Source organism: Pogonomyrmex barbatus, unplaced genomic scaffold, assembly GCF_055798465.1.
Source record: "Pogonomyrmex barbatus isolate J1 unplaced genomic scaffold, ASM5579846v1 scaffold12, whole genome shotgun sequence".
Classification (NCBI taxonomy): Eukaryota; Metazoa; Arthropoda; class Insecta; order Hymenoptera; family Formicidae; genus Pogonomyrmex; species Pogonomyrmex barbatus.
This window is the reverse complement of record NW_028297108.1, coordinates 7708484-7722875: the sequence shown is the minus strand read 5'-3', so window position 1 is coordinate 7722875 and position 14392 is coordinate 7708484. Positions and strand designations below refer to the sequence as shown.

Genomic DNA, 14392 nt, shown 5'->3' with positions numbered 1-14392 from the left:
TGATATGGCCTTAAAGACGGTTGGTTTTATAGGTTTTATAGGAGTAGCGTGATCGCTAAACGAGTTTGGGGATAATTGAAGAATTAATGATATTACCAATCATTTTGACTGTACTGAGGATAATAAAGGGAGGATAACGTTTATTTATTATTGTTATTACAACGGATTTAATTTTAAATTAATAATTCCTTTTACGAATAAAAAGTTCGTAATAACGATTATAATAACAGCAATAAATAATCATTAGCCTCCCTTTATTATCCTCAGTACAGTCAAGATATCATTATTCGGTAATATCATTATTCTTCAATTATCTCTGTACTCGCTTAGCAGTCAAACAAAAATTTTTCCAGGGCCGACTTTAACAATACCTCGTCGGTTCATACTATATATTTTCTATATATTTTCAGTACTGGCAGTGAATATCGGAACGCAACCGTAATAGATACATTCTTGGCTTGGGATTCTCGAGTCTATATATTACATCTATCGCATACGAAAATCTATAATATACGTATATTGTATGATTTTCGCATACGATATATATTTTTTGAGAAAAGGGTGACTTTCATCAACAACCTCCGGTTTAATTAATCAACCGCTTATTCCATTGGAATTGATCAATCGCAATTTGTTCACAAATTTAACAACAAATGCGATTAGTCATTTCTAATGGAATAATCGGCCGATTAACCGGAGATGAAAGTCGCCCTTAAGGTCATTGCACATGAAAAATTGTAGTCATAATTGTAAAGTCGTAAGCAAGTTGACCAATCAGAGTTCGCCTATTTTCTTCACGGTCTAAAAATAATTGATCGTGATTGGTCAATTTGTTACGTCATACGATTACGACTAAAAATATTTTTAGTCGTATTTATAATATTTTAAAAATATTTTACATGCAATGGCCTTTATTCGAGTTATATTCCAAAACCATCTTTTCGAGAAAAATTTTACTCGGTTTTTAGTGAGATGGACAACGGACTAATCAAAAACGTTTGTAAAATTTAAAAACAATCGACGAGTAAAATTTTCCTCGAAAATGAACATTTTGAGATGTAGCCTTGAAAAGTTAATTAAAATCAAAACCGACTCAAACTGGTACTCTCAACAAGACACAATCGATATGTGCGTGAACAAGATTATATGAAATATAGATGATATTAAAACGATATTACAACACTCGGAGCGAAGCGTTCCCAAGATGAATCGGAAATGATCGGAAAGAATTCGCAGGAAGTGGCTGCTTCGCCAGTACAGTCGAGGCGCGTCGCTACCGTGCGCTTACTATGGCCGCCGCGTTTGGGTGTTGTGTGTGAATAGTGCATTCGTACGGTAGAAATTGCGGAATCACGCGGCAGTCGTTGTCATTTCCATCGTCATCGTCATCGCCATCGTCATCGTCGCCGCCGCCGAGTAATCCTCAAAGAGTCACACGGTCCTCGCACACGGCGTGCACGTGCATACTCGCGCGCGGACCATTCCGCGATCACACGGGAGCGAACCGCGATCGTCCTCAGGGAAACGATGACGCGTGCACGACGTTGAGCGAGGATTACCTGCCGCCGGAGCGCGGGCTCGACAACGAGGTGAGTCGCGCGGCTCCTCGCGCATCGATCCCCTCCAATCTCGTGACACGTGAGGTTTCGCGTCGATCCGATCCGATCTCGATCGCTCGTGACAACATCCGTGCGCGAGCACACGCGCCTCGCGCAACGCGTCGCGAGTAAAACGGAAGGGTATCCTCTTCGTCACGGACGTTTCGTATCCGCGATCGAGAATCTCGGCGTTGATCGTCGCGATCGTCCTCCTCGTTAGATCGGACGAGATGTTCGAGCTTGCGCGCTTATTAATTAGCCTGTTTGCCGCTTTCACCGTGACTCAATACCACTTTGAAAAAGAGAGAGAAAGAGAGAACGTACGATGCTTGTCGTGAGTGAGTGAGTGAGAGAGAGAGAGAGAGAGAGAGAGAGTGAGAGAGGGGAAGAAAGAGAGAAATATGAATTGTAAGCATAAATATGCATTATACATTAACGGAATAATTAGTCTAGATATTTTTAGTCTTTAATTTTTTGCGAATTTATTGGAGATATACAAATGGTTTCGGTTTTTGTGTATTCACTTCTGTTTGTTTCAATTTGTAGAGAATTGAGTTCTTCAACGAGATATCTCTTGTGTTTGCTTTGCATCAGGATATTTGTTTTATTTGAAACTTGACTAATATTTATGTATATTTAAGATTTAACTAATCTCGACGATATTTCAGTCAGAATTCAACGTGCGCAACAAATTCGTAGATACGGAACGTGTGATTAGTGATACTTTCAAATGAAATATCTACATTCGATACCAGCAGAGATCGGTAATACACGAGTAATAAAATCAGGTTTTTTAACGCTAAGCCTGTTAAAAGATTATCAGAGTTTAGTGTTAACGTAATACTATCTTTGTAAATAAGGCATAATACATACATATAGTTTCCTTATCTTTTACAAAAAAAAAAAAAAAAAAAAAAAAAAAATACTGAGGCAAGCATGTTAGTAATGTATGTCTCTGCCGAATCGTCTTTCAATCATATTGATGGCATAACTATACGGTTCAGGGGGTGGATGATAGGAATTTACTGAAAATCCAAGATCAAAACCATTCAAAACGCTGGAGAAAGACGGAGGAGCTTCGGAGGAGGGGGAGATGTCCGCTGGCACCCAGGGCGAGATTCGGGTTGGCCCTTCTCATCAGGTTTGCCATATATATCTTGAAAAATTTCCTTGCTAATTAACTGTTTTGCACAATGTACAATTATCTCGAGGCTTGCGCTATTAGCAATTAGACATTTGTTGCGAGATAAGGGGCGTGTGGGTGAAATCTCGAATTATTCTTTTAGCATCAACTGATCGTACAGTGTGACTTTGGAACCGCTGTCAATTTACAGGTTTACAGATAAAGAGTTTTTGTCTAGTCTTAAATAACATTAAATTTCTGCTCAGTATTGACGAAGCTTCTTTTTACAGAAAACACTTGTAATAGTCAATGGAAAAGCATTATCAATCTACATATTTCATGCCTGATTATAAGCGATCGAATCTGTGGAATTGAAAACTCGTTATCTTGAGGATATCAATATTGGGAATTGAAAGGAGAAACGATATTTACACTTATGTTGATAAAGATAAATTTTATTTCTTATCGCACATCAAGTATAATGTATAATTCTCTATTTGAGTATTGTCTTTAGTGTAAAGTATTGTCTTCCGAAAGCGAAGAATCGCAAAAGAAAGACTGGAGATCTTCACACGCTCTTTATGTCAATAAATCAAATAAATGTAAACGAATGTAAAAGAGGAGCTGCACGTTCGCGCGTATATGTGCGTGTATATATGTATGTGTATACGTGTTTAAACGGTTACGCACGCGTGTACGGGAAAGAAATGTGAATCGAAAAGTATGCTTCGCGAACGATGACGGAATATCACGTAAATATAATACGCGCGTAATCTAATCTGAAATGTGTGTATGAAGTACACGTACGCGGATCAGTCTCTTAAAGTTTCACAACAATAAAGGCCGATAAGGGGTACAGGATCGGCGTGTACGCGAGTCTCTTCGTGCGGAGACTTACGACTTTCTTTTCGTCGCATGTTAATGCCGAAAACTTGCCGCGAGTTCGGTAAACGCGGTCGCGTGTTTGACGTACATCCGAGGATGTGCCTCGCTTTAGGTAATCACTTTAGGCATTTTAACATTAGTCAGCGGGATGGAGTCGAGAGGGCGGACGAGGGGGGCGATGGGAGATCGAAGGACACGCTCAAGTGGCGGTTTTATGTGGCGCGCGAGGGATAATGTATATATGTAAAAATGTTTGAAAATTATTACGAAGATGTAAGATTGAACTTTCATTCCAGTTTCCATCCGATGGTTCAATTAACGCATTAAAGAGCTTCGAATGTTTCAGGTGTAAGACCGCGATCTCGTCTGCAATACGTCTGAAATGTATTCGTTAAGCTCTCCTGCGATACTTGTTGTATCATGCACGGACGATCGCTCCACCGTATAATCGACGTATAGCCGAGTAAGCCGGGTGGAAAATCTTTCTTTGCAAGCGGCAAAGCGTTGTGCGTGAAATGCAATATATTTGGCAGCCGGCACATAAAGGTGGTTTTAACTGCAGTTTTATTTGGCATGAAATGGTGCTTTCCTAATTTGGAGTGGTGTTCAGTCACGGTGAAGTAATTAATTGATACGGCCGATAAGCGGACCGATTCGCCTTTCGCACTGTTTACCTGTTGGCATACAACAATTATTCGCGATTGCTTATTTGAACCATCTGTGAGCACGAGCGCTTTTACGGGCGTAGGCCCGAAACTCAACCAAATCACTTTTCATTTCGTGCGCTCCCTTAAACGCGGAACACTTCGTCTGTAGACGAAAAAAAAAAAAAAAAAAAAAAAAATACTTGAATCATTCGTCGAGAAACATTCGTCAGATAGATGTGCGAAGAGGTGAAGTTTTTTCATTCGTTGTCCCGCGTTCGCATCTGTGACTAATCTATAGCTTGCACATTTGCTCTTGCTTCTTTTTGCGCATACGTTTTGCAAAATGTAACATTTATTTCGTTAGAACACATCGCGAATAAATTTAGTAAAATGATAAATGTATTACGCAACTTTCATACTTGTTGTAGATATAACGTTTATTTTTAACGCATACTCGTAGACGGCCAATTATCGCGTTAACGAAACGCGCACTTGCCTGCGAGTGCGTGTCTCGCGTATGTATCTTTATAAACAAAGAAAAGAGGGATTACGAAGTTTAGATGCGTTTCCCTCGCTTGTGCTAAAGGAAGTTGACAAAGAGAAAATATGTATACATGCATCATCACCGGTGTCTTCTTGCGAGGAGAATTGAAGGAAAAGAAAAATATATTAAAAAATTGATTAGAGTGATTAGAATTCGATAGTACGGAATTAGCCCGTAATAAGAAAACAAGCCGGTGTGTCATACCTAATTAACTCGCTTTGGCATCATCGGTGCTAACCGCGCGCAATCCCGAATTTTGGGATTTACAGGAGTTGGTTTCTTGTCAGGCCCGTTTGCCTGAGTATCGGCCGGGTATACCTCCCGGAGAGCTGCCACCCGATCCAGAATTCTCCAAGGCGCGCGAGGAGCTAAAATGGGTACCAGCCATGGCATTGGACGGGGATCTGCTCATGTACTTGAGGGCGGCCCGTTCAATGGCCGCGTTCGCCGGTATGTGTGACGGTGGTTCTCCAGATGATGGTTGCGTGGCCGCCTCCCGAGACGACACTACCATCAACGCGTTGGACATCCTGCATACCTCTGGCTATGATCCCGGCAGGGCGCTTCAGGCACTCGTCAAATGTCCTATACCGAAATGCTTCGACAAGAAATGGTCCGAGGACGAAACTGTACGTACCACCTCGTTCCTTCCATTGATGTCTATTATTGATGTCTTTATGAGTCTACTGACCGCAAAAGAAAACTTTCTAACGGATGGATTTCTTTTCGTTGTTCCCCGCAGAAGCGATTCGTTAAGGGCCTACGACAATTTGGAAAGAATTTCGCGCGTATTAGGAAGGATCTTTTGCCTCACAAGGAAACGGTAAAGTTCTTTATTCTTTTGGTTTTCTTTCCTTACCTGTTGTGTGCTACTATAAGCTTCATTGCTTCTCACTACATTGCTTTTCTTTTCTTTTTTCTCCTTTTATCTTTGCTTTTGCGTTTAAATTAATGCGATTGGATGCAAGTATGCATTAGTACAAATAAAAATAAAGAATAAATAAAGTAGAATTGGAAGCTGTAAAAAATAACTATTGTACTATTTTCTTAAATACAGTTTTGAATAAAATTAAAATTGAGCGACAAGCTTTTTAATAATGGGAAGGCCAATAAGATTGTTTCAATTAAGAATTAGTCAGAAATGTGTGAAAATGCGTGTTTTCTTTTTATTTATTTATTTATACAGATATTTATATTTGTACGACCATATGAGAAATCTTTTGAAATTAATAGCCATGTTCTTCAAAGAGAAAGTTTTACAAAGTAAAGCGTCTCTTTTCACATCATCTGTTTCTGATTTCTACACAGCCGGAGCTTGTCGAGTTTTATTATTTATGGAAAAAGACACCGGGTGCAAATAACAATCGACCACACCGGCGCCGCAGGCAGAGCTCGCTACGACGAATCCGCAATACGCGTAACTCACGTGCTGGCACACCGAAAGAAGAGGTACCTACACCTACGAAGGACGCGCAGCCGACGGCCAACATTAATGCGAAAGAGGCCGTATCCGAGGCTGAAACCGTGCCGGTTGGTACTCCGGCCAGCCACAATCCCGGCGGCGAGATCAGCTCCGTGACCGAGGACGACAATTCGGAGGAGGATAGCGATTCGCGTGACACCAATACGAACGGCACGGCGCACTCGTGCCAGCACTGTTTCTCTACCAACTCGAAAGACTATCAAGTAGCCGGTAAAGATCGATTATTACTCTGCGCGGAATGTCGATCGCATTTGAAGAAGACTGGAGAACTGCCGCCTGCGCCGCCCTATCTGTTCCGGCCGGTGCCCGCGGAATCGCCTGAAAGTCCCGGTAGAATGCGCACGAGGAATAAGGCGAAGGAGACACCGAGACCAGCGAGACCGCGACGAACCGGTGGCACAGATACGCCTGATCAGGAGAAGCAACAGCAACAGCAGCAACAAACGCCCGACAAGAGTAAGAAAAAGTCGTCTGGTAAAGTAGACACGCCCAAGAAGGGTCAGAAACGTTCGAGTCAGACCGACGACGCTTGCAACGACGAAGATAAGGACGCGCAGAAGCGGAAACGCGGTGGCGGCGAACGACCTGATAGTCCGTCCGAATCTCTCACTACTGACAGTAACTCCCTGATGGATGAGCCAGAGAGGGAAACGGAAGGCGACGCAAACGAGAATCAACCGACACCGCCGACGGTCGCCAGCGTCACTGGCGCGGAAGAGCCCGTGAGTAGTCCGGCCGTCACGACGCCCGAGGAACCGTCCGAGCCGACGCCGGCGTCCACCCCAGTACCGGCTGTGATACAAAGCCTACCGATATCGGTTCCAGTGATACACAGTTTGGAGAAGAAGCCATCTGGCTTACTAGATCAAGAATCAGTGGATCAGAGCAAGGTGATGGATCACCAGGCGGAGGACGTACCGTTAGCCATGAATCAACCATTAAAGTTGGAACCGATACCGATCGAGCCAGTGATGTCGCCGGCGATGTCCAACGAAGACGTGGGCAAGGAGTCCGAACCAACACAGTTGAATCTGAGCACGTCCACGCAACAAGTAGGGACGGGTTCCAACGACGCTGGTCCCGCGGTTACAGTTCGCAATTTGTCACAAGGTATGCCGCAAGGTATTATTACGAGTGTTGGCTCACAGGTGGCTATGTCGAACTCACAAATTCCGGTGATATCACCCAGTCAACAACAAAATGGTGCTGGCGTCGGTGGACTGCCGACGAGTCTAAGTATGCAGTACGTGCAACCACCGCCGCCTTTACCGGTGCAGAACGTGCCGCAAAATTTGTCGCAGAGCATGCCGCCGCAGATGGCACCGAATAGCATACCGCCAAGCGCGCAGAATATGGGACCAACGAATCTCCGTAGCCATGTGTCCGAGAGTTTGCAGAGTGCGCAAACCTTATCGCAGAGCATGTCGGGACCACCGCCGTTGAACCTCAATATTTCGCAGAGCGTATCGACCGGTATCGGCGGCCCAATGGGCCAGATGCCACCAATGCCGAGTCCGCCCTCGCAGCCGCTCGGCTTGACCGTGATGTCTTCCGAGAGCAGGAATGCCGAGAGAATGGCGGATGACAGATTGTCAACGAGTGAGCGGACTCGGGACAATTCAAGAATACCCGACTCTCGCATGGTGCCGGAACGCGTTCCGGAGCGAACGAGCGAAAATGAACCGGACCGATCGGAGCCGAGTAATCTGTTCCAACCGATACAGTCTGGCGGAATGCTGCCGATGGAGAAATCTGTTGGTATTTATAACCTGGCCAGTACACCGCCAATGGAGCCACAAAACTTGAAGATCAAGCAGGAGATTATACCGCCGGAACCGGATCCTCTGCAGAGCTTAAAAGAAGTCAAAGTACCGGGCTTTCAGAGCTCCTCTTTCCCCGGTCCGAGCCTGGACAATATCAAGAAAGATCCGGACAGTGCGAATAAACCGCCGACGCCCAGCAAGCACTCCGTACCGCCTGTTAGCCAGACGGTACCGTCGATACAGCCAGTCGCGGCATCGCCGACCCCCACGCCAACTCCGACGCCGAGTCTGCCACCGCCACCGAGTTCGATCCCGCAACCGGTGATGCATCCGGCGCAACAACCGAGCCCGCACATGGCCCATCCCTTCCATCCGCATCATCCACTGATGCACCACTCGTTATTCACCGCCATGCACCCGTATCATCCTCACGCCTATCCAGGATATGCGCCAGTGGGAGGATATCCATCCTTCCCGTATCCTTATGGTCCAGTGCCTCACGCCATTCCACCGCCTTCCCCGCAACGTAGCCAAGAAAATAGCAACACCATGATGACGGCGCATCACGCCAGCACGAGCTCGAGCGTTACCAGCAGAGAGGAAGGCGAGAATCTAATCGCGAGTCATCATCACTCGTCCAATATGCATCAGCCGGCTAATTTACACCACGACAAACTGCTTACCATTTCTTCGCACAGCTCCCACAGTCATTCCTCGTCGCACAGTTCGCACAGCAGCCAACGTAAACCGTCGATCGTTTCGGCCACCTGTCTAACGTCGTCTGCTAGCTCGGTGCATCATCATCATCATCGTCCGCCGCAACCGCAACAATCGCAGGTTGTGCCGGAACCAAAGATCGAGCAGGACATGGAGCCGGAACCGGAAGAGCCTGTTAGTCCCCGCGGACCGTCGCCGGAGCCACGAATCGAAGATTCCGAGTGTCACCGTTCGCAGTCGGCGATCTTCTTGAGGCATTGGAATCGCGGTGAGAACAATTCGTGTGCACGTACGGACTTGGTGTTCAAGCCAGTGCCCGACTCGAAATTGGCGCGAAAACGCGAGGAACGCTCGCGGAAGCAAGCGGAGCGCGAACGAGAAGAACGCGATCGCGCCGCCGCCGCGGCGCAGCAGGCCCGAAAGATGACAACGCCTGAAAAGCAACCTGAGGCGTGCAAACCACCCAGTCGTGGGCCCCTCGAGCCCGTGGTGTCGCCGTACGATCGCTACGCCGCACGTCCTGGTTCCTATGCTGATACCCCGGCGCTCAGGCAGCTATCCGAATACGCGAGGCCGCATGCCGCTTTTTCGCCCGCGAGACATCCGGCTCCACCTGATCCGATGCTGCACTACATCTATGGACGCGAGGCTGCGGCGGCGCAACGGCTGGAATTGGAGCATCTGGAACGCGAGAAAAGGGAACGCGAGATACGTGAATTACGTGAGAGAGAGTTAAACGACCGGCTGAAGGAAGAACTATTCAAGGGTACACCCAGACCAATGCCACCGGCGCCACCGGTTGATCCGCACTGGTTAGAGATTCACCGTCGATACGCCGCCGCCGGTCTCGCACCGGGACCTTCTGGACCACCTCAAGCCTTACACCAATTCGGCCTCTATGGGGCACCTCCGGGTCCGAGTCAACTCGAGAGGGAACGACTCGAGCGACTAGGTAATTATCGATGACGCTAACACTTTATTAACAATATCTCGGCGGTAGAGATAGAGACCTCGTTGACTATCATTCGTTCGATCGTACGACTTATACTTTTCAAAATTATCGAATTGATTTAAGAACTGACGGCCGAAAGGCTGATGTAAAAGGAAAAATCGGGTAGGTTGGGAAGAAAGAATTGATGAGATCAAGAGAGTGCCAAGATCTTTGAGAGATGCGACGTAGTTAGTCAATAATTGTTTACAATAACGGCCGATTTCTTCAGCGCCAGCTAACTCTGTCTATACGAGTATAGTTAACCTTGGCTCTCTGTATCACAACCAAAAACGGTACACATTGCAAAAGGAGCGGCTCCTCCCATTCTCAGAGATTTTATCCGACGGTTAGCTGAAGATGAAGAAATCGGGCGTGAGAATCGTATCTATGATGACTCTTCGAGTTATGTGATCGAAGCGCTGTCGCGTTTAGGGATTCCGACTGCAGCCGGCGGGGGGCCAGCGGGTGGAGCGGCTGGCCATCCCGTGGCGGCTCATCACCACGGCCAGCTGGAAGAACGGCTGGCTCTGGCCGCTGACCCGATGGTCCGATTGCAAATGGCTGGCATCTCGCCCGAATATCATGCTCACACTCACGCGCATACGCATGCGCATACGCACTTGCACTTACATCCGGGACAGCAACAGGCCCAGCAACAGGCTCAGCAACAGCAGGAAGCCGCTGCGGCTGCGGCTGGATTTCCTCTGCCGGGTAGGTCCTACACACAACCAGGATGTTTCTTCTAAAGCTTCCTGAAGAGCTTTTCCTTTAAGAAAACTCCGCCGCTCTTGCTTATTCCTCGTCGCTCGGCAGCCGTGTGTTTCTCATTGATCGTCCTACGTCACCTATATTTGCCTAGGTCAAGACGATCCTTTTTTCCCGCACCGTTATCGTCAGCACGCCTGCGATTTTCTAGTCTAGTTGCTCGATTCTGATCTCTGGCTAGTCGCTTATCACCGTCGCAGGTGCAAGTGCGAGTGAGTGTTGTCGAGGAATAGGCGCGAGTGTGCGTGTGCGTGTGCCTGGAAATGAAAAGTAACACTTCTGATTAAAGCTTAAGGGTTTGTCATTAATTCCGAGTGCGCGCGCGGCCGCGCCCGCGATTTCCTCTATCTTTACGAGTCACGAGAATATGCTATTTTGCTAAGCGCGTCTGCGCGAATACCTTTTTAAAAATGGATATTATGTGTGCCAGGCAATGATTAAATGATAATAAGACTTATCCAATGTTTTTTCTTTTTTCTTTTTTTTTTTTGGAGTAATTCCTTTCTTTTTAACATGTAATTATCTTTATCCACAGCTGCAGCGGGCGCCAATTATCCTCGTCCTGGTTTAATGACGCGTGATCCTGCCCTGGGGCTTCATCCAGCGGAACTCCTAGGAAGACCTTATGCGGACATGGCGGCGCATCACGAACAACTGCAACGGCATCTCATGATGGAACGTGATCGATTTCCCTCGCACGCATCCATCGTGGCTCATCACGAGGAGTACCTAAGGTTCGTTTCTTGAAATCACTACCAAAACTTGCCTGATTTGTTGTATAACGCTATGATTTAAGACAGCAGATATACCCGGACTAACAAAGGGTATTTTTTAGACAACAGCGTGAGCGCGAGCTTAAAGTTCGTGCACTGGAAGAAGCCGCACGTGGATCGCGTCAATAAGCATATTTTTATATATACACACTATATATATATATATATTCTAAATAATCAAGGTTCTATATATATATATATATATCTAGAGCCTTGATCATTTAGGACGCAATATATCGTATACATATAATACGTACGATAATAAATAACGTATCGAACGTTATACATGTGTATGTATTATATAATATATAGTGCTCGAGCGTTCTTTCCACGCATCGATGATCTCGACGATCCAGTCAAGATCACGCTCTGTAACCTATCATTCAAGATCAGAAATTATTTTTGTGGTCTTTCAGATCGATGTAAGCAAAGGAATTTTATATATATATATATATATATATATATATATATATATATATATATAAAATCATATATATATATATAATTATATAACACACACACACACACACACACACACACACACACACACACACATATATATATATATATATATACATATATATGCGCGGCGAATATGATTATTGTAATTGTCTCGCCATTGTAAATAATAAGACAAGATATTTTAGCCTCGGCGCTATCATCGGTGCTGGCACATTCTTAGATGGATCGAGATTTATATATAAATATGACAGATGCTTGATATGTAAGCTATTTTCAAGTCTTAAGATATAATGAAACGCGCACTTGCCTACGTATGTATCTTTATTTGATACCCGAAATACTACTGTATCTCCTGATCATATCGTTAATTGCCCTTTTACGCTATCAGACAACATCGCTCGCGCCCCGTCGATTGATCTTGCTTTTTTTTTAATCTCATTTTAAGTGGTACACATGCCAAAGTGCTTGTACAAAGTGAAATTACACCGCGTATTTTAATCTTCCATACACGTAGGTATTATATGTACATATATTTTTTAAAGAAATGTGTGTGGTGTGTGTGTGTGTGTGTGTGTGTGTGTGTGTGTGTGTGTGTGTGTGTGTGGTGTATATATATATATATATACACACACATATGTATATACATACATATATATATATATATATACACATATGTATATACATACATATATATATATATACACATATGTGTGTGTGTGTGTGTGTGTGTGTGTGTGTGTATATACACACACACATATGTATATACATACACATATATATATATATATATATACACATTGTATATACATATATATATATACACATATGTATATACATACATACATATATATATATATATACACACACATGTATATACATATACACACATATATATATATATATACACACACATATGTATATACACACACACACACACACACACACACACACACACACATACACATATATATGTTACTTATATATTTATATATTATATATACACTGGACTGGAGTACTTAAAGTGTTACAAACTCTTCTTTCTAAAAATATGCATTTTAGTAAAAATTATTTAAATTATTAAAGTCGTAAATTAAAAGTCGTTTGGTTTGAAAGCGGAAAAAATACGGGGATACTTGTTTAATCTTATGTATAGATGTTGAATCTCTAATGAATATAATTGCTAAAATCAATTATTTTTGTATCATAGTTTTTCATAGAAGAAAATAAACTACATCGAGATTAATGTATTCACAATTATAAGGTTTTATGTAAAAAACTTCAAGTTGATTTTTATGTAATGTTCGTAGCTACTCCTAAAGTGCTAAAATGCCTATCTTTTTTCCTCTTGTTCAAACAACCTTTATTTAAAATATTTGTGTTACTCTAATGTGTACGTTGGAGATTGTAATACTTTAAATGTCCTACATACATATAATTTGTTTATAAGTAATAAATGTGTTGTCATGTGTGCTCAAAAGCGAGAAAAAGAGATAGGGAAAGCGAAGTGGAGCGAGTGGAACGTTTTTGTTTATACATCTTTTTACACACCAAAACTTTTACATCGTTTTAATTAATCTTATATTATGCCATGTTGTAATGCGTATAAGTAGAATGAAAAGTGACTGTGTCTGCGTTTACTGATGTAAACCTGTCGCAAAATCATATTTTAAATTTTTTCATTTCTTTTTTAAAGCCCACACGACGATCCTTCCATGTCGATCTACTCGATTGTCTGTATAGTCGTGTAAAGTATATGTAAGTTTTATTATTATTTTATTAATATATAAAACAATTTTGTGTATATTTTTTATTTGTATTCCTTAAGATATTATTTTTTTGGACACCGCAGGTTTTCGGTAAAATAGTATGCGACTCATCGACAACAATGATCAAATCGATCTTGAAAGCTCGATTCACATTTTTGTCTTACATTAGCTAATCTTGCGTGACATTTTTTCGACAATATCGAACGCTGCAGTATGATCTTATGGATCGACGACCATTGAGAAATACATATGTAAATTTTATGCTGTGTAATTGATTCGATGTAACCAAGTTATTTAATTGAGTAAACATTTCATACAAAGCTCGAATGTGTGGCTCAACATGTTACTTTCCAGTTATTATTTTTTCGCACATTAGATAAAATTGTGTATAGCTATAATGTCTAAGATATAGCAGCGAGGCTCGATCAACGAATGTCGAAGACGTGTAAATTCTTTAATGGCATGATTATAAAAACGCGAGAAAACACGGGAAGCCACAAGCGGATGAAAGCTGTAACGAGATGCTATAATTAGTTTTACAGATGGAATTTATTCTCATCACCTTTGTCCGATTTGTAATACCCACGTTGCCACGCACGTCTACATTTTTATTGAGCTTAATGCGAAACGCAGCCGCTGTCCACTTTACATGGAATGCATCACTTGGTGCGTGAGTGTGGGAGGCAGGGACGAAGTTGAGTATTGCGTATTGCGTGGATTCTAGCGCTCCTATCGCAATGTATATATTTCATTATAAATACTGCATCTAATTTCTGCATATGAGAGGCGATCAGATGTGTAACAAAGATCCGATGATTACAATATCAACGTTCACCTTGTCGTTCTCGAAAAGTTCAATGCGGCGAACAAATTAT

General features: G+C 43.4%; 1 protein-coding gene across 9 annotated transcripts; it reads left to right on the top strand.

Annotated features, from left to right (window-relative positions):
• Positions 1-1217: 1217 nt before the first annotated feature.
• LOC105427179 (uncharacterized) lies at positions 1218-14339 on the top strand. Of its 9 annotated transcripts, none has more exons than XR_016138062.1 (9): positions 1218-2362; positions 2603-2739; positions 5067-5426; positions 5540-5620; positions 6106-9712; positions 10169-10462; positions 11052-11250; positions 11352-11711; positions 14052-14339. XR_016138062.1 is itself a non-coding variant. In XM_089071446.1 (9 exons), exons 3-9 carry the CDS (start codon positions 2692-2694, stop codon positions 11416-11418), a joined length of 4656 nt encoding a protein of 1551 aa, XP_088927572.1. In that variant the 5' UTR covers positions 1218-1589; positions 2267-2362; positions 2603-2691; the 3' UTR covers positions 11419-13844. The 9 variants fall into 9 exon arrangements, 8 of the variants coding, with proteins under 8 accessions (XP_088927572.1, XP_088927570.1, XP_088927569.1 ...); XM_089071446.1 differs by lacking the exon at positions 14052-14339 and having other exon boundaries at positions 1218-1589; positions 2267-2362; positions 11352-13844; XM_089071444.1 differs by lacking the exon at positions 14052-14339 and having other exon boundaries at positions 1218-1589; positions 11352-13844.
• Positions 14340-14392: the final 53 nt, after the last annotated feature.